The sequence below is a fragment of the Leptodactylus fuscus genome, chromosome 3, assembly GCF_031893055.1.
Source record: "Leptodactylus fuscus isolate aLepFus1 chromosome 3, aLepFus1.hap2, whole genome shotgun sequence".
NCBI lineage: Eukaryota > Metazoa > Chordata > Amphibia > Anura > Leptodactylidae > Leptodactylus > Leptodactylus fuscus.
Window position 1 is genome coordinate 92,654,348 of NC_134267.1, and position 26,279 is coordinate 92,680,626.

The 26,279-nt window shown below is 40.7% G+C and overlaps 1 protein-coding gene across 1 annotated transcript; it reads right to left on the minus strand.

The window, feature by feature from the left end:
- Window positions 1-1,353: 1,353 nt before the first annotated feature.
- On the minus strand, window positions 1,354-17,351 carry VNN1 (vanin 1). The gene is made up of 7 exons (XM_075266629.1): window positions 16,957-17,351; window positions 14,563-14,693; window positions 10,829-11,021; window positions 8,620-8,911; window positions 6,320-6,690; window positions 3,502-3,672; window positions 1,354-1,534 (listed from the first exon to the last, which is right to left on the minus strand). Exons 1-7 carry the CDS (start codon window positions 17,158-17,160, stop codon window positions 1,427-1,429), a joined length of 1,470 nt encoding a protein of 489 aa, XP_075122730.1. The 5' UTR covers window positions 17,161-17,351; the 3' UTR covers window positions 1,354-1,426.
- Window positions 17,352-26,279: the final 8,928 nt, after the last annotated feature.

A 26,279-nucleotide genomic window follows, 5' to 3' on the forward strand; every position in this document is an offset into this window, starting at 1 on the left:
AACGTTAAAATTAAAAATCAACCTTAAAAATGCTAATTGGAGGCTTGAAAAAGCGCTCAGAGGAGCGCGAAACGGCTGTTGCCATATATGCTGTTTCTTCCTTCCCAGAAGGTTTTTTTTTTTTTATTTTAACGTTTACCCTAAAAAAGGATGTTTTTTAGAAGAAAATCGTCAATGGGTGAGTGCCCCTCCTATTTTCTCTTTTGTTTTGCTTATCTTCATATGCTGTTTTTCGGATGTTGAGCACCCCCAGACTTCCAAAATTTGGTTGTCTCCTCATGGACCTGTTCATTAACCTTTCACTGGATTCATGTACATGTCGAATCAGCAGTGCATCCTCATTCTCTTGTGACAAACTTTATCTTCAGACTACCCTATCAATTGACACTACAGCCAGAAGTCACTTTTTCTGTGCAAGGCTAGATGTAACACTTTCACATAGTTGCAAAGAACTCAGGGACTTCTAAAAGCTTTGTGAGCTTGGGCCCACACATGGCGTAAATACACGTGTTTAAAAGTTCTTAAAGTGGTCCAGAACAGAGTTAGGACAGGTTCATACCTGCGCCTGGTCTCCGCTTTGTGGGTTTCCGTCTTCTGCCGACAGGAGACGGAAACCCAGCAGTCAGTGTTGCCAGAGAGCTCCCGTGAGCGTCTTCTGGTCTCCGGGGAAGAACCAATTTTTTTTAACCGAACACAAAGTCCTGCATGTCCGACTTTGTGTCCTTTTAAAAAAAAAAAAAAACTGTTTCGCCGCAGAGACCAAAAGACGCTCATGGACGCTCACGGGCGGACACTGCAAACCCATTCAAATGAATGGGTTTAAAAACTGCCTGACAGTTTCCATCTCCTGTTCAGTTTCTCGGGCAGAAAACGAAAACCTTCAAAGCGGAGACCGGGCGCAGGTGTGAATCTGCCCTTAGAAAGCAGCAATAACAGTATTTCATAGAGAAAGTGAATATACTGTATAGCTGTTAAGGTAATTGTGAAGATCACATTCTGCAGTCCTAGATTTACCATCAAAGAAACCCAAATACTAAAGGTCAATCAAGTTCATTAGTCTTCACCAATACATCTGCCATAACTGGAATAGTTCAACTGTAAATGGAAGCCATGACACTTGTGTGAATGGAGACTTAACACTGTTTGTTTTCAGATGTAACTTAACATCATTATATATATATATATATATATATATATATATATATATATATATATATATATATATCAGTGGGCATCAAACAGCCACCATGGTAGGCCATGAATATTATCCAGGACAGCTCCTTTAACTAAAAGATTTTGAGAGACAGTGAGGTAAAACATGTTTGTTTCCTACAATAACATTTTATAGGCAACACAATAAAGTTTATTGATCAAAAAACTGGATGCTACAAAAAGATTTCTTCCAAAATTAAAAATTTAATCTACATCACTTTGGAGTTGGGTCTTTTTCATACCATCTTCCAAACAGGGTTGCACTTAACAGTGGATGGGAAGAAATTCCAGGTTTACTTATAAGGCGTCCATCCTTTAGCACCTGGGAAAACATAACCATAATAAAAATTTGCTGGAAATGTCCTTCCACTTTGTCTATTTTATATCTTACATAGGGTTGGCATTAGAAGAAAATTAGGCAACTACCTAAGGTATCCATTGCCAAAGAAGCCCCATAGGGATAATGGACACTATACTTTTGCTCTGGTGCCCCAGAATGAGGGATTACCAGTTTTAGTTGTATTGGGGGGGGGACTGTTTGGAGGCCTATTCAGGAACTATTATATCACTAGTTTAATGAAACAGTCCAGTACTTTATTACTATCTCGTGTCAATGTGTGTCAGGGGAGCTTGTGGTGTTTTTGTCCCTGTTCTTTTAAGGTCTGGGCAACATTCCCGGAAGTTCTAGAGAACACTGCTGCAGCCCTCTGCACACCAGATTGAATTGACTAATGGATTGCTAGTTCAATATTTCAGAATTTGTGGCTACACTCTTAACTTTGTCCAGAGCCACAATTTTTCTAAAACCAGCCTTAGGCTAAGGCCCCACAGAGAGAGCCGCAATAAAATGCTGCAGAAAAGACCTCAGTGGAAAATACAGACTTTCTGCACCTATTATACCTATAAAAAAAAGTCTGTGTTTCCGTAAGTATAATTAAAATACGTTTTTGAAAATGCAGCTTTTCCACTGCTGAACTTTTACTGCAAGGTGTGGATAGGATTAGCCAGAATACCATCCACTTTGCAGGTACTGTAAAATGCAACGTTCTCCATCGTTGCGTTTTTGCAACGTGGGGCCCCTGCCTTAATGTTACAGACATGAGTAAAATGACACACATAGCCATAGCCAAAACTCCTTATTTTAATAAAAATGAATTCTTGTTAGGGTGCATTCACACTGAGTAAACGCTAGCTTATTTTGTAGAGTAAAATTACACTTGTAAATTTTGCTATCCCATTGACTTCAATGACATTTTACAGGCGTATTTTTACAGGCGTATTTTTTACAGGCGTGTTTTTTACTGGCGTATTTTTACACTTGTAAAAAAATATCATTGAAGTCAATGGGATAGCAAAATTTACAAGTGTAATTTTACTCTACAAAATAAGCTAGCATTTAGTGTGAATGCACCTTACACTGACATTGGATAGCTGTATTTCAAAATTACGAGTGCAGAACACTCTTTAAGGCTGACCGGACCGAAAACACCACGATTTGCGGAGATGCTGCGGGAAAAGTCGCGGCGTTGTACAGTGCAGGCAAAGTGGATGGGATTCATGCGAATTCCATCCCCACTTTGCGGAAAAGATTGCAGCGCGGACACGCGATGTCAATTATATCTACGGAAACGCCGGTGGCTTTCCCGTAGATATAATGTTAAGAGAAAGTCCGCAGAGAAAAACTCTGTGAACTTTCTCTTAAAAGCGCTGCGAAAAGAACCGCAATGTGTTCACACAGCGGTTCTTCCCACAGCGTTTTAGTGCTGCGGATACGGCCCATGGGGCCTTAGCCTAAGACTGAAGCTCCACATTGTGGAATTGCAGCTTTTTTTGTTGCAGATTTTGCTGCGGTTTTTGAACAAAGCCAGGAACAACTACTAAAGGAATGGGAAATATCTAATAAACTCATACATCTCCATTCTGCTCAATCCACACCTGGCTTTGGCTCAAAAACCCACAACAAAATCTGCAGCAAAAAAAACATGGGGCCTCAGCCTGAACGAGTTTTATGTTCAGAATGAACGAGCGTAAACTCTGTGTGCAGGCTCCCTCCCACTGACTTCAATGACATTTTTTTACACGTGTAAAAAAACACGTCAAAATACGCGTAAACTCCATGTGCAGGCTCCCGGAGTCTTATTTTTACATGTGTATTTTGCCAAAATACGCGCGCGTTTACTCCGTGTAAACGGGCCCTAACTCTCATGACTTCACAGCTCTATCTTCCACTAAGTGTACATCTGTAAGAATATACTGTACAATACAAATCCATCAGTAAGTGTTATTTACCTGGAACATATCAGGAGCCAAATGAATATTAGTCAGCAAAACCTCTGGAAATACAAAGGAAGTAGAAAAATTCCCACTTATGGAAAATGAGTCAAATCTGGTTAAGGCTGTCTCTACAGATTCCCCACATGATCTATAATCTGTAGTTTGACACTTCAGCATTGTGCATACCTGGGACAAGAAAGAGACAGAAAAATGAATTTACGCTTGCTAATTCATTTCATAGCTGCTGAGCTCCAAATAAAAAAATCTAAAAGATGCAAAAAAAGAAATCATACATTGGAAGCTATTTGAATTTAAGGAAGTCTGTCTCCAGAACCTAGCATAGCAACACAGCTAGATAGAGTCACCCGAATTAAACAGTGTTTTCCCCTTGTGAATCGGCGGCTCCGTTGTCATGAGTTCATATTGCTTTGTAGCAAAGGCAATGTCTTTGATGCTCCAAAGAGATCATTTTCATGTTAACAAAAGGGATGATATCTCAGCAACTGAGTCACCCATTCACAATGGGAAAACACTATTTAGTTCAGGTGACCCTAGCCTAACTACCTGTGGGGCTGGATGGTGAGCTGGTTTCCCTAAGGGGGCATTCACACAATGTAACCTAGAGTTGATTCTCCCTGTATCCCTATTTCTACTGGCGTTGATTCTGACACGTAAACTCATGTCAGAATCAGCGCTGCAAAACAGAATCCCATTGACTTCAATGGGTTCCGTTTAGCGCGCATAACACATTGAAATCAACGGGTTAAAAAGCCTCTCATTGATTTCAATGTGTTACGCGCGCTAAACAGAACCCATTGAAGTCATTACTCTGTGTGAATGCCCCCTTAGAGTGAGTCTACCACTTCCCAAATCATATTTAAACTGTATACATTGGTTAATAGGGAACTGTAACACCATTTTAGACAATACATTTGTTACTCTGACAGGATCACTGGTTTGAAAAAAAATATGCTAATGAGCTTCTTGGCAGATGCGCCATCTTTGTTCATTAGTCACATGTGAGATATTTCAGTAGGGGAATAATGAAACTGGCTTCAGAAGTGAATATGGGGTTTTGAATAATGAATACTGATACTTGGAGGCAATAGACTCTAAGCTGCATGTAAACAAGCTTATAAGTGGCTATGCCTATAGTGCACTATGAAACATATTAGCATGTTTTTTAAAAAGTTTTTTCTTTAAAACCACGAAGCCTGCAAGAATACAAAAGGTTTAAACTTTAACTACCGTATTTTCTGGCGTATAAGATGACTGGGTGTATAAGATGACGCCCAACTTTTACAGTTAAAATATAGAGTTTGGGATATATTCATCGTATAAGACTGCCCCTCTTCTGTGGGTTACCTCTTTTTAATGCAGACTTACCCCTTGGCATACTCTTTAATGCTTTTTTATTTGCTTTCCATTCCTCCATTCCCGAATAGAGACGAGCGAATAGTATTCGAAAATATAGTTTCGAATACCTAGCTCCCATAGGAATGAATGGAAGCAGCCAAACACCAAGGGGTTAAGCGCCTTCCATTCATTCCTATGGAGCGAAATATTCGAAACGATAGTTTAGAATACTAATCGTTCATCTCTATTCGGGACTGGAAAGCAAATAAAAAAGCATTAAAGAGTATGCCAAGGGATAAGTATGCATTAAAAAGAGGTAACCAGCGGCGGCAGGAAGGTTGCGATCCCACCCCTCCACCCCCTGCCCCACCGGTTACCCGGCGTATAAGACAACCCCAACTATTCAGAAAAGTTTTGGAGTTTAAAAAGTCATCTCATACACCAGAAAATACGGTACTACTTAATAAACATAGAAAATCATTTTCTTTCTTTTTGCTTCTGGTAAATTTCCACCCATAAACACAAATTTGTCTTTTAACTCTATTAAAGAAGTATCAAATATTAATTCTAGCTCTACGTATATCTCCTACACAATATGGAAGTTGTAATAATTTTATACATACTTGCCAAGAGAAACAGGCTAGAAGCCAATATTTAATAGCTATGCCCCCTGTTTAATAAAATGTCCCTGTTTCATGTTACTCTCTCTATTTATAGGTCAAAAATCATACAACATACAGTGCTATTAGGTTTGGTAAAAGTTCCCTATGCTGCATGCTCCATATTTTATTTATTGGGCCTATTCATTCATGGGTCCCTAACACTGCCCATTGGGCCCTACACAATATAGTGCCCTTTCTTGTATAACACAGTGTGATAGATTCTCAGTGACCCCCTACATAGTATAATGCTCCTTTATTGTCCACCACATAGTATAAAGTCTCTTTGATGGTTCCCACACAGTATAATACAGCAAAGGGGTGTCTAGAGCAGGGATTTGGCGGCTTTCTGCTTCACTTTTATATCAACATAGATCAGTCTCCCCATTTTCCTTGAGTCTCCTGGAAAATTCTAGAGAAATGGCAGGTATAGAATTTCCCATGTATACACACACACATGGCTCCATGCTGAGGATTGTTTCCCATGGCTGTTATATAACTGGATGGAGGTGGAGGACATACTCATCACTGTCTTACCTAGAAACAGCCATGGCATGGAGCAGCAGTAAATTGTCCTCTGTTACATAAGTGAGGATTTTAGTATAGAGGAAAACAGTGAACTTCAAAAAAATTCTGCCCCCTATAGTAACCACTCAATCAATATGAGGATAGCAGGAGGAGAGGTAACACAGATCCTACATCTATAAAAATATAGAAATTAATCAGCACTTAATTCTGGGTCTAAAAATGACATAGTGTTACCTATATTATATCTCTACCTTTTTATAATTCCATTATTTAAAGGACTTTAAATATACCTGCAGATAATATTCTCCTTCAACTGTGTGAAGACCATTGAAAACACCAAATACGAATATCTCTTCACTGTGTTTCTCTGCCATTGTATAATCTAAGTGACAGCACAGGTTATCTTGACAAATTGAATACTGTCCATGTAGCTCTTTAAGTTCAGTAAATGTATATTCATCAGCAAAAAGGTACCCATTAAATACATTGCTGCCGGAAGGAGAATTCTCGATTTGAGAGGCATACAGGTTCCATGTGATGGGATAGTATGTTGAAGAATTTCGAGGATGGGAATTAAGTTCTGAGATCAGGAGTTGCCCAGACTCATTTTTCATGTTATAGTAATACGGTATAACTTTATCTGGGGAAAAGATTCCACTGCCTATGAGAAGGAAAGAAACAGAAAACATTGTAGTAATTGTAATATTAATTATCTGTAACTATTTATTGCTTTTAACTATTACTTTAGATATTACAACTTATTGAACATTGAAATTACAACACCAAGAACGAAAAGTCTTAGAATCTTGGAAATCCCAGGATCAACAGACATTTTAATGATATGCAAGTGATAAAAAAAAGAAACAAAATAGTCCCAACATCTAAAGTTATTCAGCAACAAGTATGAGCACCATGTCCAAAAATACATGCATGATGCTGGCATATTATCAGACAGACTATTAATGGATGTTACGCTGCTCTGAACAGACTTGGGCACACATATCATCAAGACTGGGCGCTAATTTCGCAATTGCAGACCAATGTGTCCTTGATGAGTATGATGGGATACAAGTCTGCACACACTGCCAGCTGTGTTAGGGCTAGTTCACACGGGGACAAATCCTCAAAATCCTCCTCCATATAATGGTGGTCTAGGAGACCGCTAGCTTTCTTTTTTCCGCTAGCAGAAAAAAGAAGTGAAATGACCTTTCTTCAGGTGTTTTCCGCCTGAAGAAAGCAATAGAAGTGAATGGGAGGAGAAAAACGCTTCGTGTTTTTAGCAAAAAAAAAGCGTTGCATTTTTTAGCGCCGAAAAAAACGTGACTTTTTTTTGCGGCCATTCACTTTAGGGGAGGGGAAAACTGCCTGGCGTTTTTTGAAGCGGTTGTTACCAAAAAACACTCCAAAAAATGCGGCAAGGTCCAAAAACCGCTTCCTAATTCAGAAGCGTTTTTTCTCAGGACGAAAATAAGCCACACGTAATTTACGTGTGAACTAGCCCTTAGCATGTTACATAGGCTACACTGGCTGCTCATATTGGCATAGGCAATGTGTGGATTAGTGGTTCTGCTGAAGAAGGGCTCTTAGAACGCTTTGTGAATATGGCAGTTCTGGCACTGGTTTTATGACCAAATTAATGTAACACTGAGTTGTTATAGTACCTGAAATGAAGAGGGTATGGCTATCAAACATTATGACACCCTACACCCTAATCTAAGGAGTCGGACTGGTGTGACATTCCCTTGTGAAGACCTCATCCTGGCATTGCCCACATGGACTTTAGACCAATCTCCAGCTATCATTGCACCCAAGGAAAAAATGGATTCGCTGAAGAGAATAGACCTCCATTATAGCCTCCATTGCTGTCCACCATGATAGCCTTTGAGAGCTATGGTTTGAGGTCAATGAAACACCTGTAGCTGGACATCTAGCTCATAGTCCACTGTTGTGCAAATGCATTCTGATGGTTTGTGTCAAAAATTTTCAGTTTCACTATGCTCGACTCTTCCTATTAGATGATTTGTCCATTCAGATGTTTGCCACCATGCACCTCTTGTTGTCATCCATTGCTGTTCTCCCAAACACAGGAACACTATGTGATCTATCCTAATTTGTGTTTGATGAAGGCCCGACACCTAGCCCTGCACTGAAGACATGGTTTAGCATGGTGTTAATGGAAATGGAAGTAGCTTGCTCTGTAAACTGTACAGTGACCAAGTGCTGTTATTACAGCTCAGTTCACATTCACTAATAACATCTTAAGGCTAAGGCCCCATGGGCCGGAACCGCAGCGCTAAAGCGCAGCGGGAACAACTGTGGCGTGAACACATTGCGGTTCTTCTCGCACCACTTTGAACAGAAAGTTTACAGAGTTTTCCTCTGTGTACTTCCTGTTACAATTATATCTATGGGAAAGCCGCCGGAGTTTCCGTAGATATAATTGACATGCTGCGATTTACAAAACCGCGACGGATCACTATCAGTCTTGGACATCACTTTTAGCTATTGTTGAATGTTCTATTTATGCTGACTAGTCTTATTCTTGGGGATTACAATATATTTGTGAGACATTGATTGCATTTGGACTTACCTGCCATCCTGTTGCTTGTATTATGGGTATTTGCAGAGAGCAAATTTACACCCATTCCCATGGCCCATGCTGAGTGAAATTCTATAGCAGTCAGATGAGGGAGGAGGTTCATCCATGCAGTAGGGAAAAGAATTGTGTCCACATTGTGCTCCACTACCAGTGCAGCCGCTGGGTAGTAAAAAAGTATATCAAAGCAGATGAAAATTCCAAACTTTCCAAAAGGAGTATCAAAGGTCACAATCTCAGGTTTTTTGGGGACATTAAACTGGACCTCTCCAAGAAACAGGTTGTACTGTAAGAAAGATGTACCATTAGACAGACCATGCCATATTGCAGATACACATTCTATAACTTGTCATTAACATACATTATTAAACTACTACACTACATATACAGTATAATACAACAGGTATTACATGGATTACATAGATAACTACATCTAAAATGTTAATAATCTTGTGGGTTAAGCTGGGGAGACACTGACTGTTGGACATGTCCTCTTAGGGGATTTACCCAGTATTCCTATTACGGCCAGTATTATTATTATTATTCCAGTATTTCTGCCAGCAAGGCCTCGGTGGTCATTAACTGGGTGCATGTCTTATCTGCTGGGCTACCGTCCTTCACAGTTCCTTTGGGATGATCCCATTATATTGCTATCAGCCAAGAAATAGCCCACACATCTCCCAGTTCTAAGTACTTCCTTTGATTTACTGACTATATTATTTTAATGCTTTTTTGTAAGCTTTGCATAACACTTTTTTCACTTTGTAATACTATTTACTGTTTTTTTCAGATGCCACAGATGGCAGTATGGTAGGACCTTGTTCCATCACAAAATTAGCAAAGTCACATGACATAGTGTACCAACACAGACATGCTCACTGCAGCGGGGTGACCTGTAATTATGTGTCTTATCGTTAATGGAAAAAGTGCTCCAATTTTTTTCCAAGCTTGAGGCAATGGTTTCGCGGTTTGCCCAGGACCATATTAAAGATGGCCTCCAATGTAACTTTCAAATTCTCCTCTCCCATTGTCTCAGGCCTCGTACCCTGATGTTGTGACACCTGCCTCTGTTATCCAAATCTTCAAGATGGTGAGTCTGAGCTTTGAGGATCTCAGTCTGCAGAGAAACTACCTCCCTCATCTGGGAGACATATTGATGGGTCTCATTGTGAGAAGTCTCAAGCAAATCCACTCTGTCAGCAATTTGCTGTAAATCCAGCCACACTGCTATCTCTCGCTTGTAAGCTTGCTTAACTTTATCGACAAGATCTTTATAATCTTTTATAGTAGGCAACAAGTGGTAGAAAGAATCTGGAGGGTAGTGGGCCTCAGGGTTGGCACAAGACCTGATGACAGCCTATCCCAGGTGTTCTTCTCCGCTGCCAGCCCCACCTGTGATAGAAAGCCCAAGGCAACAGTCTCAGTAGCGGCAAATGAAGGTGAAGTTAGTGAGTGAGTGTCCCTTGTAAGGGCTGATCAGTGCAGGACAATGCAGGCTGATGAGGGATGGGTCCATGATCCCACTGAAAATGCCACAGGCCACAGATATGTGAGAGTGATGGGAGGGCTTCACTGATCCTGTTGTACAGCTGGAGAGGTAGGGTGGGCCAAGAGGTTCTGCAGCAACACTGAGCCAAGCATGAAGGAGGGAGAGGAGGCACATGAAAGACACTACAGTGGTGCGGTAGAAGAAGGAATTGTCTGGGATGCTGGAGGGGAGGTACCCGAGCCATCAGACATAGATGTTGAGGAGGCTGCAGTGTGTAACACAGCTTGCGTGGCTGAGGAACAGGGAGAAAGCAGCGCTGCATCGTTTTGGTGACAACGCCAGGGTTTAGGATGAGCGCTGCAGGAAGGATTTCAGCACCAACGACCAAGAAGATGAAGCCGGGTGTTCTCTTGGGAGATAATTTCTTCTATATTGGAGTGAATGCAAAGCGGTGGTGTTGGATAAAGCAGCAGGAGAGTCAGGAGCTAAAGTGTGAGGTGTCCATTAACACTGGTGTTCAGGCCATCCATATTTAAATAAAGAAGTGTCTGACCCCATGTTTAACCAAAAGTTACAGATATTTAGTCTTTATTTATTTATCATGCAGGGTTATGTGGTATTGGTATTGTAGTAAACTTGGAAAATATTGAAGATAAGAAAATAGTTACAGTACATGATTCATTAACCAAAGCTAGAAATAAACCAGAGACATACCTTGTGATAACGGGCTACTAACTTCCCATTAGAGTCATACACTACAGCAGTGTTATAGTTATACTGGCCATCATCTGGGCATCCAACATCACATGGGCTGCACAATTTTTTGTCACCGATATTTGCAACAACATAAATGGAATTATGCTTTGCCATACAACTCAGTCTTGTCTGAATAGGAGCTGGACCAAACCTGCATAATGCAAACAATAGAAGAAGTCATAAAGCCTCTGCATTGTCAGTCATGTTACCCTTGTAATGGAGCATATGGACTGTTGATCTTAACTGTTTAGGGTACCTGGTCATCGTAAGTTTTCAAGACTATACTGAGTTAAAGGTATTCTTTTCTGTGCTCTGCATGGACTGTAAACATGGATAAATGTCATTGGATAAGAAAGCGCTCTATGGCCATAACATAATTATTGGGTTTTACTACACATATAACCATATTTAAATTTGCAAATAATTAGAAGTGAAATATTTTTTGCAAAGATTTTTTGCAGAGTTTTGAAAGATATTCTCTATCCATCTTAGTGGTGGCAGGATTTTTTCTTCATAGTTTGCCAATAGATACAGCCATGAAAGCTGCCACTTTCTGTGGTGTGAACACTTGTCAGAAACCCATTCATAATTTCCATATTGTGGCCGGTTTATATTTTCAAGACAAAAAAGTCAGTGGCAGTACATGTACAAGAAGATAAACCAGACACGATAATATTCATGGCTTGGTTTATCTTATTCATTTCTCTTGCTTATATCTTGGCAACATATTCTGCAGCACTTTACAGATATTGTAATCAAACACTATCAGGCGCCAAGCCAAGCCGACATTCATTGGTGACCAATCAAAACAAAGAACTGTTTGGGTTCGAAATCCGATTCGAACAGCCGCACACTGTTTGACTGTTCAAACGGGTTTCGAACCCCATTATAGTCTATGGGGGAAATGCTCGTTTCAGGGGTACGCAACATTCAAACAAATTCTGCTTCCCAAGTCCATGAGTGAGGGTCGGGCTGGATTCTTCTCCCTGTGCAGCGTCCCCGCGTCCTCTTCCGGCCTTGAATTCACTCTGCTAGGCATCGGGCCTGGGAAGAGCCGACTGCGCATGCCCACACTACAAGCGGACATGCGCAGTCCCAATGCCTAAGCAGAGTGAATGAAGAGCCGGAAGAGGACGCGGGAGCGCTGCGCAGGGAGAAGACTTCTAATGGTAAGAGAAGAACCAGCGTTGATTGGCAATGTATAGCATTCTGCCAATCAACGCTGGTTCTGCATCGAATCTTAACTTCGAACAGCTAGTAGTACTCGATCGAGTACGAGTATTTTGAATACCATAGTATTCGATCGAACACCTACTCGATCGAGTACTACTCACTCATCTCTAGTCACCACTAAGATAGTAAGAGAAAATTGTTAAAACTGTGAAAAATTTTAATCAATTTTCTTTTAATTGTCTGCAAAATTAAATAGGATTATGTTGATAGGAAAACCCCTTTAAGTAATACATTTTTAATACACTTTTCATTCTGATTCCTGTTCCTTATTGCACTACCACTCAGCAGGTTCGTGTCACTTCTCCATTTATGCCAGTGTACGATTATCTTTTTAAAAACTACACAACAGATGAAAGCGCAGCTAACTGTAACTTGCCATAGTGACATATAACTCTAACCCCGCCTCATGCCAGAAACTTGTTAAATTCACCCAACTTCACATTCGTCTTCCTGACATTTAAATACCACATCATCATACATAATAGTTAACACCTATAGAAGGGCAGCAGGGGAATCATAGGGGAGATGGATGGGGGTTAAAACGCATCATTAGGCTCCATTCACACAGAGTAACGTTGGCATTTTTTGTGCTTATTTTGTGCTTATTTTGGCACATAGCGCCGCGTTTGCGCCGTTCAACGCGACCTCAAAATAGCGCGGCGCAAACGCGGCGTATACGTGGCGTTTACGCGACGCTATGTGCCAAAATAAGCACAAAATAAGCACAAAAAACGCCTACGTTACTCTGTGTGAATGGAGCCTTATATTGGATATATGTTTACTTAAGATTTATTGTTTTAACAAAAAGAGGTTAAAAAAACTGATAAAAAAAAATTATGTAATACTAAAGGGACTGAAATGTTAACTAACTTCTGTAGTAAAGAAGGAGCTTCACACGAAGTAATGCCAACAAAATTAACGTGTTTTATTGGTAGAGCGTGGTGGAGCAAACGTTTTCGGTCACATTAGACCTTTTTCAAGCTCTGTAAGTTGATGTAATAAGTCAAAATTGACTGCAGTCAGGAGGTGGAGAGAAATTCAACTACCTCTGCCGCCGCTACCAGGAAACCCGCTCTCTCAGTGTAGAAGAAAATCAAAAAAGTTGATGGTGTGCGCACATAAAAATGGTTGTTAGCCGCAGGGAAGCGCAAAAAGCGCTTTTTGCGCTTCCCTGCGGCTAACAACCATTTTTATGTGCGCACACCATCAACTTTTTTGATTTTCTTCTACACTGAGAGAGCGGGTTTCCTGGTAGCGGCGGCAGAGGTAGTTGGATTTCTCTCCACCTCCTGATTGCAGTCAATTTTGACTTATTACATCAACTTACAGAGCTTGAAAAAGGTCTAATGTGACCGAAAACGTTTGCTCCACCACGCTCTACCAATAAAACACGTTAATTTTGTTGGCATTACTTCGTGTGAAGCTCCTTCTTTACTGCCATTACGGGGTGGGACCCTAGCTTCTACACTGGAACAACGACTGTATCCCTGTGATATTGTCAACTAACTTCTGTGACACTATACTGTGGGGAAGTTTAGGAATGTTGAAGGGGTATACATTGGGACCTTAGCACATAAGAGTACTGTTATATATTATTTTTGCCAAGGGTAACACCAAATATGGTGTATCTACAAGAAAAAGTCAGAAAGAGATATGCAGAGATAAATACACCATATACCCTAGTATAGGATCTGAAGGGTTGTGATATAAGGGTTGTGACTCATGCTTTTATTAAATGACTCATGACCCAATTGCATAATTCAACATTTTAATAGAGTTTGATTTATGACATTATAATTGATGTTATTTGCAATTACTGTGAAATTGTGTTTAGAATATTACATTATTGTTTGTTATATAAGATTTTCAAAAAAAAAATAATTAAGCAATGATTTCAATAGTATCCATGTATTTTTTTTTACCTTGTACAACCTCTTCTTTAAAGTGGATCCATCATCAGGAACTTGATATCAAACAGCTACAGTACACTGTAGGCGACATTATCCTGAGCACCATCATACCATTAGATACTCCAGTAAGGGCTCGTTCACATCTGCGCCCAATTTCCGTTCAAATGAATGGGTTTGAAACATGCCTGCACATTTCTGTCTCCTGTCCAGTTTTGGGCAGGAAACGGAAACCTGCATAACGAAGGCCGGGCGCAGATGTAAATCCGGCCTATATGTGCCATCTTCTTGAAAAAGTTGGTTTTAGAAATACAGAAAGAAGTCTCAAATGCAGCTTCAAGGGTTCTGCAGCTCAGGGAGGTCTCTACTGCAATTGTATCAAGGAGATGGTGCATCTATTAGGCTTAAATATGATGGTGCTCAGACTAATACCCCCTACAATATAATAATATTTGATATTTAGCTTCCTGGTCACAGACTGTTTGATTTCTGGTAAAAAATTATTTGGTCTGAAATTGAAATGTATGTTTAGCAGACAATGCGTGTATGTACCTTTCAGGGTCAGAACATGGTATCCAGTCAACATCAGGGTCAGGAATATCTTCCAGGAAAGGGTAGATTGTTTCTCTTGTAAATCTCCATCCATATATCCCATCTTCTGGTGTGACAATCAGATGTGCCCCCTAGGGAAAAAATCATTTCAGTGCTCAAGGTTTCTGTGAATCTGAACTATACAAAGCTATATAAAGGATGAGATAGCTGTAAGGGTCCATTCACACGGAGTTTTTTGGCGAGGACTTTGGCGCTGAATCCGTGTCTGAATCCACATGGAAAAAAAATGCCTCCCCATAGAGTTCTATGGTTTCCACTAGCTTTTTTTTACCACTAGCAGAAAAAAAGCTTCCTTCCTTCCTTCCAGGCGGATTCTGCCTGCAAAAACCAACGCAGTCAATGGGAGGCGGAAAATCCACATGGAATTGGCAATAACCATGTGAAAAAAAAACGCTAGCGGTTTTTTCAAGGTCCATACACTGTGCTGGAGGTAAAAAACATTTCCTAATTTCTGAAACAGATTTTTTTCCTCCCCGAAATCCTCGCCAAAAAAAAATTAGTGTGAATGGACCCTTAGTGGCAATAACTGTGAAAAATCATCAAAGTAAATGGAGAAGCCATTATAAGGATAAGAAAAATATTATATTTCTCAAAATATAATACAGGGTCTTAGGGTGCCTTCACACGGCGTAGCGCGCCACTCCTTTAGACACGTATACACGTGTCCGAGCGCGGCGCTTCAAAACAGAGCCCATTGATTTCAATGAGTGCCGATATACGCGTGCTACCCATTGAAATCAATCGGAGGCTTTTTACCTATTGATTTCAATGGGTAGCGCGCGTATATCAGCACCCATTGAAATCAATGGGCTCTGTTTTGAAGCGCCGCGCTCGGAAACGAGTACACATGTCTAAAGGAGAGGCGCACTACGCCGTGTGAAGGAACCCTTATTTTATTTTTTTTAAAGAAAATAGATCTGGGGTTTATTTTGTGGGTAAGTTTTATTTTTCAGGCACCGCAGCAAATCATAATGTTTTCTGATTTGCTCAAAATGAATCTTATAAAATGGTTGGGGTTAGTAACCTTAACTTACATTCACAATTGATGGTGCAGTATCAGTGGCACTGTGCCCTCTCTATCTCCTCTCCTTTACACTAAGGGGGAGGGGCTGAAATAAAGTGGCTGCATATGTGGAAGTGGAGCAGGGGTGGCACCTGACATCTGGTCATGTAGGCAGTCAAGCCTACAGCATAGTATTGGCCCAGGAGGCAGGATCCAGGAGGCGGCACTCAGAAGGCTGACACAGGAGGCAAGAGTCGGGACTCTGATGCAGGACTTGGGCACACACAGGTGAGCAGATTTCGCCCTGTTGTAGCGTGAGGTAGTGGGGCACTTGTCCTGGTATAACTAGGGCTTATTTTTTGACAAACAGGGTATAATGCAGCAATAAGGGAGATAGATGTGTAGTATGTACCACAACACAGTTGGTGTGATGAGATTGAAAGGGAACACTGACCGCCCTCTAAGGGTATGTTCGCCTCAAAATCTGCCTGAAAAATTACCTCCCATTCATTTACTAAGGGTATGTTCATATGGCGGAATTTGCATTCCGCGTGTAAACATTCCGCGCGGCTAGCCACGACAGAATGATTGTGCAGTCCACTGGCATCCCGCCGCGTTATTCCGCTCTCAATGAATGGGTCTAATCAGGAGGGAGTCTCACGCAGCGTCAGCCGGGGAATCCGTGGGAAGAAGGGGCATTTCGCTTCTTTTTTCTACAACTAGCTAGCGGAAAAAAGAAGCAAGCGGCTCTCACTGAAGTCAATGGGAGCCGTTTTTGGCAGCGAATTTTGAAGCGGATTCAGCGTCAAAATCTGCTACCAAAAGACTCTGTGTGAACGAACCCTAACAGTTTTTTTTACACTAGCGATTTTTTTCAGGAGTGGATGCAACAAAAGTTAGAAGTATAAGAATCTTCCTTTATGGTTCCCATTCTTGGCTTTGGCTCAAAAAACTGCAGCAAAATCTGCGACAAAAAAAAAGCAGTGTTTCTGCGCATACTGTCTACTGCCTCCCATAAGTGATGGGAAAAAAAATATATGAAAAGTGGGAGAACAAATGATGAATAATATCTGCAAGATTTATCATGCCAGGCTCATATTCATTGCTTTTTTTGGTGAAGGTTTTGCAGTGTTTTTTTAAATCAAAGACGGGGTGGATTCAAAAGGAATAAGAAATCTAAAGGAAGGACTTAGATTTCTCCTCCTGCAGAATCCACTCCTGGCTAGCTCAAAGAAGGCAGCAACATCTGCAAATAAAAAAGCCACAAAAAGTTCACATCCATCCAGCCTCAAATAGGCTTTAGTCTTCATATTAGTGAATGACACAAGTACCTGCTGTGCTGCTGTCTTCACTGCTTCTTCCAGAATGTCAATGTTCTTATTCATTAAATCCAGGGCTTCCTGTCTTGAGATTGGTGTTATTGTCTCATCTGGAAGTATTACTGCATGTTCATAGGTTGCAGCAATGAATTTGTCTAACGTTTGGCATCTTGAAGCCCAGAGTAAGATACAAAGCACAATGCTTGCAGGGGCCATAATAGAAGAACTGGTATACCTGGAACACAGGTCTTTATGTTCGCTCAGCTAATATTTTGCCTCTGTTATCTGCATTGCAAATAATTTGCAGAAAATAAACTGCATTGTGCAACAATTTGCACACGACAAACCAGGTGAAAGGTTTTCATACAATCTCACTTCACAGTTAAAGCAAGTAATCTAAGATTACATAACTGCTGAACTCACTCACTTATACTGTCTGTGTACTCATCCGCATTTAGCAACTCCTAATGTCACATAGAACAGGTGGCTGAGGGATCCCGGGTACTGAGAAACCAAATTTATTAACTCAATAGTGAGTCACTAAAATAAAAAGCATAAATTTGGGCATAACCAACTTTAATAGTAGACTCTTTATGAGGCTAGTTATGATTTCCCAGTCACTCTGTGGTGGATAGTGCTAAACAGCTGAAATCACAGTTTTGTCTAATCCCAGCTATTATTACAGGAGTGCAAGAGTCAATCACAGCCACATATATAACACTGACTGCACATACATAGCTGTTGTAACATATGGTACTGTGCAAAATTTTATGCATGAACGGGAAAAATTCTCCTAAATAGGAAAACTTTCAAAAATTGAAGTGCTAATAATTTATTTTTTGTCAATTAACAAAATTAAGTGAATCAACAAAAGAGAAAATTAAATCAAAACAATATTTGGTATAATAAACCTTTGCAGGAAGAGTACTGGAAGTAAAAATATGGCCTCACAGAGCCCTGATCTCAATATTATCGAGTCTGTCTGGGATTTAAGTGAAGAACCAGTAGGATTTGAGCAAGCCTACAATACCTACTTGTACCTACATACATACACTGTCTACCAATAAGTATTTGGACACCCATGCAAATGAAAATATATGCGGTGTCACGCCTTCCGCCATTAAATGCTGTGTAGGAAACAGCATTAGGATTAGTCGCATGCAAGATGCCATGAAGTGTAGAGTTGTCCGATTTCGAGATTGGGGTAATTGTGGGGTACCACAGAAATGGTCGACTATTAACCACTACTGGACCGCCCATAGACTACACTCACCGGCCACTTTATTAGGTACACCTATCCAACTGCTCGTTAACACTTTATTTCTAATCAGCCAATCACATGGCAGCAACTCAGTGCATTTAGGCATGTAGACATGGTCAAGACAATCTCCTGCAGTTCAAACCGAGCATCAGTACGGGGAAGAAAGTTGATTTGAGTGCCTTTGAACGTGGCATGGTTGTTGGTGCCAGAAGGGCTGGTCTGAGTATTTCAGAAACTGCTGATCTACTGGGATTTTCACACACAACCATCTCTAGGGTTTACAGAGAATGGTCCGAAAAAGAAAAAACATCCAATGAGCGGCAGTTCTGTGGGCGGAAATGCATTGTTGATGCCAGAGGTCAGAGGAGAATGGCCAGACTGGTTCGAGCTGATAGAAAGGCAACAGTGACTCAAATAGCCACCCGTTACAACCAAGGTAGCCAGAAGAGCATCTCTGAACGCACAGTACGTCGAACTTTGAGGCAGATGGGCTACAGCAGCAGAAGACCACACCAGGTGCCACTCCTTTCAGCTAAGAACAGGAAACTGAGGCTACAATTTGCACAAGCTCATCGAAATTGGACAATTGAAGATTGGAAAAACGTTGCCTGGTCTGATGAGTCTCGATTTCTGCTGCGACATTCGGATGGTAGGGTCAGAATTTGGCGTCAACAACATGAAAGCATGGATCCATCCTGCCTTGTATCAACGGTTCAGGCTGGTGGTGGTGGTGTCATGGTGTGGGGAATATTTTCTTGGCACTCTTTGGGCCCCTTGGTACCAATTGAGCATTGTTGCAACACCAAAGCCTACCTGAGTATTGTTGCTGACCATGTCCATCCCTTTATGACCACAATGTACCCAACATCTGATGGCTACTTTCAGCAGGATAATGCGCCATGTCATAAAGCTGGAATCATTTCAGACTGGTTTCTTGAACATGACAATGAGTTCACTGTACTCCAATGACCTCCACAGTCACCAGATCTCAATCCAATAGAGCATCTTTGGGATGTGGTGGAACGGGAGATTCGCATCATGGATGTGCAGCCGACAAATCTGCGGCAACTGTGTGATGCCATCATGTCAATATGGACCAAAATCTCTGAGGAATGCTTCCAGCACCTTGTTGAATCTATGCCACGAAGAATTGAGGCAGTTCTGAAGGCAAAAGGGGGTCCAACCCGTTACTAGCATGGTGTACCTAATAAAGTGGCTGGTGAGTGTATATACGTCTGGGAAGTGGTTGCCTTGTTCTGACAGGACGTGCCGGTACGTTGTGCCTACTGTTTTTATCCTATTAAAAACCTTCCATCCAAAATTAAGTGAATCTGGACCTACACTTTTTCTTATACAACCCTTGAGCGCGGATCCCTGATCCTGCCGATCTCTTCTACTTCTCCTGGTCCTCCGGTGTTTCCAGACGGAACCGCTGCCACTCTTACCTGGCTCATCTTGCAATGCGGATACAGGTGTTGTGACTTTATCACAACCCTTTCAGGTGAGAAGCTATATTGGTCGTTTTTTTCCTACAATATAAGGCTTAATTTCCTTCTATAAGTGATACTGCACTTAGAGCGCTCGGTGTCTTTGTTTTTATTTTTTGCAACTGGAGGACAGGAAACATGTAAAGCTGGGCTGTTTGGGTTTGTCAGTCAGTTGTCTATCTGTTGTGTCAGGTGGTGTTCTACAGTCAAGAGATGAGGGTGAAGTTGTATGGAACTTGTGGTGAGGACCCTGCCTTTAGTTTCAGACTCTACCTTTATAGATCTGCATCCCGCAGCCAGGGCATTGTAGATATTATGTGGTATTTATGGAATCATAACACTGTTATAGAAGGAGACTGCTCCAGCGATGAAGATGCTGACCAACTAAAGGAAATGCCATACAACAGCAACTCCAGTACTACTCCCAATGGTGCCCCAAGTTTGCACCTCCATTCTTGTGGAACATCTTTTATTCACTTGACATCTATCTACGTTGTAGTAAAATGTGAGTTGTTTGCACTGTTCTTTGTGTCCTGAGTCTTCAATCCTGCACCCATCAACACCACAGACCAACCACTGGCAGGCTCAAAGAGATACCGGCAGACTTTATCAGAGGGAGTGCTTTGGGGAAACCTACCACCACCATCTTTCATATATATATATATATATATATATATATATATATATATATATACTGTATATGTAGAAGTTACAAATAATAAAAAACTAACAATATGTTTTTCCTCATACAGTATAAAAACATACAATACAGTATAAAACACTACATTTAGTATCGCTGCAACTGTAACAAACTGTATAGTAAAAGTAAACCTTTAATTAACCCGCACGTTAAACATTGTGGAAAAAAATGGAAATAAAAAGTAGCAAGTAACAAATTTTCTATCTCATCTCAGATAATAAGGAATAAAAAGTGATCAAAATGTCATATATAGCCCGATACGGTACTGATAAAAAATACAGCTTTTCCCACAAAAAAAATATAAATGTTATGCCTCTCAGAAGATGGCAATGGAAAAATAATAGATTTTCCCCTAAATGGAACGTTAAACTGGAGGCAGACATGTCCCCCTGCAGCTACCTCCCATGGTTTAATGTTCTCTTCCAGTTACCCCCAGTTTAATATCACCCTCCATCTGCCCTACCCCCCATTTACTGTCCACTCCTCGATATGTCCCCAGTTTAATGTCCCCCCTTCATCTGTTCCCATTTTAATGTACCCCTCTGTCTACCACCAGTTTAATGTCCCCCTTCATCTGCCATCAGATTAATGTCCCCTTAATCTGCTACCAGCTTAATGTCCACCTTTATCTGCCACCAGCCTAATGTCCCCCTTTATCTGCCCCAAGTTTAATTGCCCCTTCATCTGCCTTTTTTAATTGCCCCCTATATCCGCCCCAAGGTTCCCCAAGTAGCTTCCTCTTTCTGTGTAACGCCACACTGACCTGTAGTATCCAGAATAGCTCAGCACAAGAGTCTGATCTCAAGCTTATGACGTCATCAAAGGTCCTTTAGACCACTAGGATTTAGTATGTACCATTTAGCTTTTACCCTACCTTAACAAAGTTTGTTAACAACAAAACACTTAAGGGGCATAGCAGACTTCAGGGGCATAGCGGGACAAACTATAAGCTATCCAGGACGGCAGGACAGCAGTGTAAAAACAGGATTGTCCCGCCAAATCCGGGACAGTTGGGAGCTATGCTTTACTTTTTGCTTGCAATTGTGAGTAAAAGTACAGACCCATACATTTCATTTTTGTGGCTGTGTGTCTGGGCCAAATTGAAGAGCTGTAAATATGGAGCAGGTCCTAATCTATCTGTATTTGCAGCCCTGTCAATTCATTTTTAATGTATGGGTCAGTGAAAACCACATCCATGTTCTTTGTGTACAGGAGGCCTAAGGATACTTCTTTTAGGGTGGCGACACACTCCGTTACCAGATGTAGCTAAGCCAAATCCAGCCCCTGGGTGCTAGTGCTTTCACGTTGTGGTAAGTGTGACACCCATGCATTACAGGCTGTGATTTTGCTTGTACCACATGGCCAGGAATTAAATGCAGCTGAAATTAGTCAGCATTTCACTTAGAAAAATGAAGGTACTGGCGACCCAGGTATACAGCATCCAAGTACATAGTGTGTCACCTCCCTACAGGTGTTACCTCACTCTGTTCCCATGCATTTACCACTAATTGTGGGTTGCACATTACATTGCTTCTAAAGGGAAAGTCCAAGTGTATCCAGGAAAAAATAGCAGTAAACACATTTGGCTTGGAGCACATTATGACTGCACCCCTGTGTTGTGGTTTGCATATAACTTTAGTGTAGGGGGTAGGGGGTCATCCTTACAATTATTGTGCGGAAATCTGTGGACCTCATCTTTGAATTTTTCATTTAAATCAGAACCCCGAACTAAAAAGGTTGCCTACGCCTGATCTAGGGGATTTCACTTTAGTGGTACTTTAGAGGCTCTGCAAAACATGACATGGTGTCTAGATACCAAACATCTAAATCTGCGCTTCAAAAGCCATATAGAGCTCCTTCACATCTGAAGAAATTCAGGGTCTCTGCAAAACTGGCATTAAGTCCAAAAACCAAACAGTGCTCCAAAAACCAAAATAGTGCTCCTTTCCTTCTGTGCCCAAACAGCAGTTTATACCCATATGAGGCATTAAGTACTACAGTGTCATTTATGTGAATGAACCCTATGTGCTTTTGGACCAATGATCGAGGTTGTTGATTATTGGATGCCATGTCGCACTTGCAAGGATCCTAAAATTGCCCCTAAAAAATTGGGTCACTTCTTGAGGAATTCAAATTTAATGGCACTTCCAGGAATCTGCAAAAACAAAATGGCATCCAAAGATTAGGAGAAAATGTTTAACAAATTGTGAGATGCTTTTTCTCCTTTAACCCCTTCCCGCCGATGGCATTTTTTGATTTTCGTTTTTCGTTTTTGACTCCCCTCCTTCTAAACCCCATAACTTTTTTATTTCTCCGCTCCCAGAGTCATATGAGGTCTTAATTTTTGCGGGACAATTTTTTCTTCATGATGCCACCATTAATTATTCTATATAATGTGCTGGGAAGCAGGAAAAAAATTCAGAATGGGGTGTATTTGAAGAAAAAATGCATTTCTGCGACTTTCTTACGGGCTTTGGTTTTATGGCGTTCACTGTGCAGCCAAAATGACCTGTCCCCTATATTCTGTGTTTCGGTACGGTTCCAGGGATACCAAATTTATATGGTTTTATTTACATTTTGACCCCTAAAAAAAATTCCAAAACGGTGTTAAAAATTTTTTTTTTTCTAAAAGTCGCCATATTCCGACGGCCGTAACTTTTTTATACATAGGTGTACGGGGATGCATAGGGCGTCTTTTTTTGCGGGGCCGGGTGTACTTTTTAATTCTACCATTTTCGGGAAATGTTATTGCTTTGATCACTTTTTATTCAAATTTTTATCAGAATTAAAACAGTGAAAAAACGGCGGTTTGGAACTTTTGACTATTTTTCCTGCTACGGCGTTTACCGAACAGGAAAAATATTTTTATAGATTTGTAGAGCGGGCGATTTTGGACGCGGGGATACCTAACATGTATATGTTTCACAGTTTTTAACTACTTTTATATTTGTTCTAGGGAAAGGGGGGTGATTTGAACTTTTAATACTTTTTATATTTTTTTATATTTTTTTTTACTTTTTTTTTTTTTTTTTTTTTTTTTTGCATTTATTAGACCCCCTAGGGGTGTTGAACCCCAGGGGGTCTGATCACTAATGCAATGCATTACAATGCTAATGCATTGCAATGCATTGCAAAAAATCATCATCTCTTTTGCAGGCTGTATACACCAGCCTGCAAAAGAGACAATTTGCAGACCGGCTGGGAGCCTTTAACAAGGCTCCCGGCTGTCATGGCAACGTGACGTCGGCCCTGGAGCATGCTCCAGGAGCCGGCGATCCCTGCCAAAATGGCGGCGCCCATGCGCCGCCGGGAAAATGGCGCCTCCGGCGCCTTTGACAGCAGCGCCGGAGGGGTTAATGTCTCCGATCGGTCCGGGGACCGATCGGAGGCATGAGAGCCGGTTGTCTACTGCTTAAAGCAGTAGACACCCGGCAGCTATGACGGCCGCCCGGCTCCCGGGCGGTCGCCATAGTTACAGACCCGACACGCGCCGTACTATTACGGCGCATGTCGGGAAGGGGTTAATCCCCTTTGAAAATTAAAACTTTGGGGATAAAATTACATTTTAGTAATTTTTCACATACACATCCCAAAGTTATTAAAACCTGTGAAAGAGCTTTGGGGTCAAAATGCTCACTATATCCCTTGATAAATTCTGTGAGAGGTGTATTTTTCAAAACTGGGTCAATTTTGGAGGGTTTCCACTGTATTGGTACTCTAGGGTCTCTGCAAATGAGACATGGCACCTGGAAACTATTCCAGCAAAATCTTGTTTTCAAACATCCAGTCTCGCCCCTTCCCTTCCGTGCGCTGATGTGTGAGCAAACAAAATTTTACATGCACATGTGGAGTATTTCTGGGCTCGATAAAAATTGAATAACAAACTGTGAGATACATTTCTCCTCTAACCCCTTGTGAATGTGTTAATTTAGGGATGAATATATTAAAGGGTTAACAAACTTCGCAAATGTTGTTTTGAATTATTTGAGGGATGTAGTTTTGAAAATGGGGTGATTTATAGGGGTTTGTAATATACAGGCTTTTATATTCCTCTTCAGAAGTGAAGTCGTCCCTAAGAAATTAGTTTGGGAAATTTTTTTTGTAAATCTGCAAAATTGCAGTTACACTTGTAAACCTTCTAATGTCCAAAATACTATTAAAAGATAATGCCAATATAAAGCAGAGATATGGTAGATAATATATTTTCATGCATTTGTGTGATATGACTGTTTGAAAGGCAGAGTGTTACGTTATTGCCTGTTCAGGTCTCTTCGCCACCTTCTGCTTGCACGCTGCGGCACAGGAGGCGTATTCAATTTGATTCTTTGCTTAGAGTTTGTTGTTGCTCTGTCTGAACACTGTTTCCTCTCCTCTGTAATTGAATTTTCACCACAACCATCTCCTGCACCATGTTTCCCTCTGTCCATCAAATAGGTAATCTTAGTCTTTCCTGTGTGATTGACAACCTGTCTACCAATCAAGTCTGGGGCAGATCCTGGGCTTTCTATATATAGGTCATCAGCCCACACAGGTTTACTAGCTATTTTGACCCTGTCCTTTGACTTTGTCCTCGCTAGCTGCCTACTCCTCTTTCTATTGCATCACTGACCTCTGACTTTTGGATTCCTTGTGACTACTCTTTTGGATTACAATTTTGTACTGCTTTGTCTTTCTGGCTTTGGCCCTTGACTTGCTGACTCCTCTTCTGTGGTGTTTGTCTTCTATGTACGTGTATTGATCAATATTTACCACTAACATGAAGTACAATGTGTCATGAAAAAAAAACAATCTCAAAATCACTTATGTAAGTTAAATCTTCTCAAAGTTGGCCCACATGGTGGCTCAGTGGTTAGCACTGCAGCCTTGCAGCGCTGGGGTCCTGGTGTTCAAATCCCGCCAAGGGCAAAAAAAAAACATCTACAAGGGGTTTGTATGTTCTCCCCGTGTTTGCATGGATTTCCATCCCATATTCCAAAGACATACTGATAGGGAAAAAATTTACATTGTGTGCTCTATGTGGGGCTCACAAACTACATTAAAAAATAAATAAATAAATAAATCTTCTCAAAGTTATTGTCATATAAAGTGATACATGCCAGTTTTGAAAAATGAGGCATGGTCATGAAGGTACTTTTAAGCTCTGTCTTGATGAGGTTAAGAACTACCCTGTATACATGGTTGGAATTTGCTAGTAAGTACAAGGCAATGTTTGTGTGAAGCTATACAGTATAGTGGGTCCTTATTTCATGTACACTTGTAAGCCTCCTAGCATCCAAAATAAATTAAAAGACAATTAAAAGATGATGCTACTATAAAGCAGAGTTATGGTAGATAATATGTATTAATATATTTGGTTGGTATGACTATCTTTCTGAAAAGCAGAGCATTTAACATTGAACATTGAAAATTGCGATTTTTTTTCCCAAAATTTCCAACAAATTTCCTATTTTTTACATAAATAAATACAAAAACATTGATTAATCTTTACCACTAACATGAAGTATAATATGCTAAAAAAACAATCTCAAAATCACTTGCAAGACATGCCGTCTCAAAGTTATTGCCATATAAAGTGACACACGTCAGTTTTGAAAAATGAAGCCATGTCCCTAAGGTCCTTTTAGGCTGTGTCCATAAAGGGTTAAACAAGGGATACCAATTGGGCACTACTTACATGTGTGGAACTGTTCTAACTTCAGTAATTTTGAGCAGGAATCCTCTTTTATATATGAACGCATATGTAACAGGTTATCTTAAACAAGATTGTTTCAAAGGGCCCAGGCAACTAATCGCAATACTTTTCTTGTGCATAATCGTTCCAATCAGAATGCCAAGAAAATTATTATATATATTGTGACTTATTATACACATCATAAGGAAATCAATA

Coding starts and splice junctions, on each gene's coding strand:
- VNN1 (XM_075266629.1), bottom strand. CDS start 17,160: ATGGCCCCTGCAAGCATTGTGCTTTGTATCTTACTCTGGGCTTCAAGA. Junction 14,694..16,956: donor TGAAGACAGCAGCACAGCAG/GTACTTGTGTCA, acceptor TTTTTTCCCTAG/GGGGCACATCTGATTGTCAC. Junction 11,022..14,562: donor CCATGTTCTGACCCTGAAAG/GTACATACACGC, acceptor TGCATTATGCAG/GTTTGGTCCAGCTCCTATTC.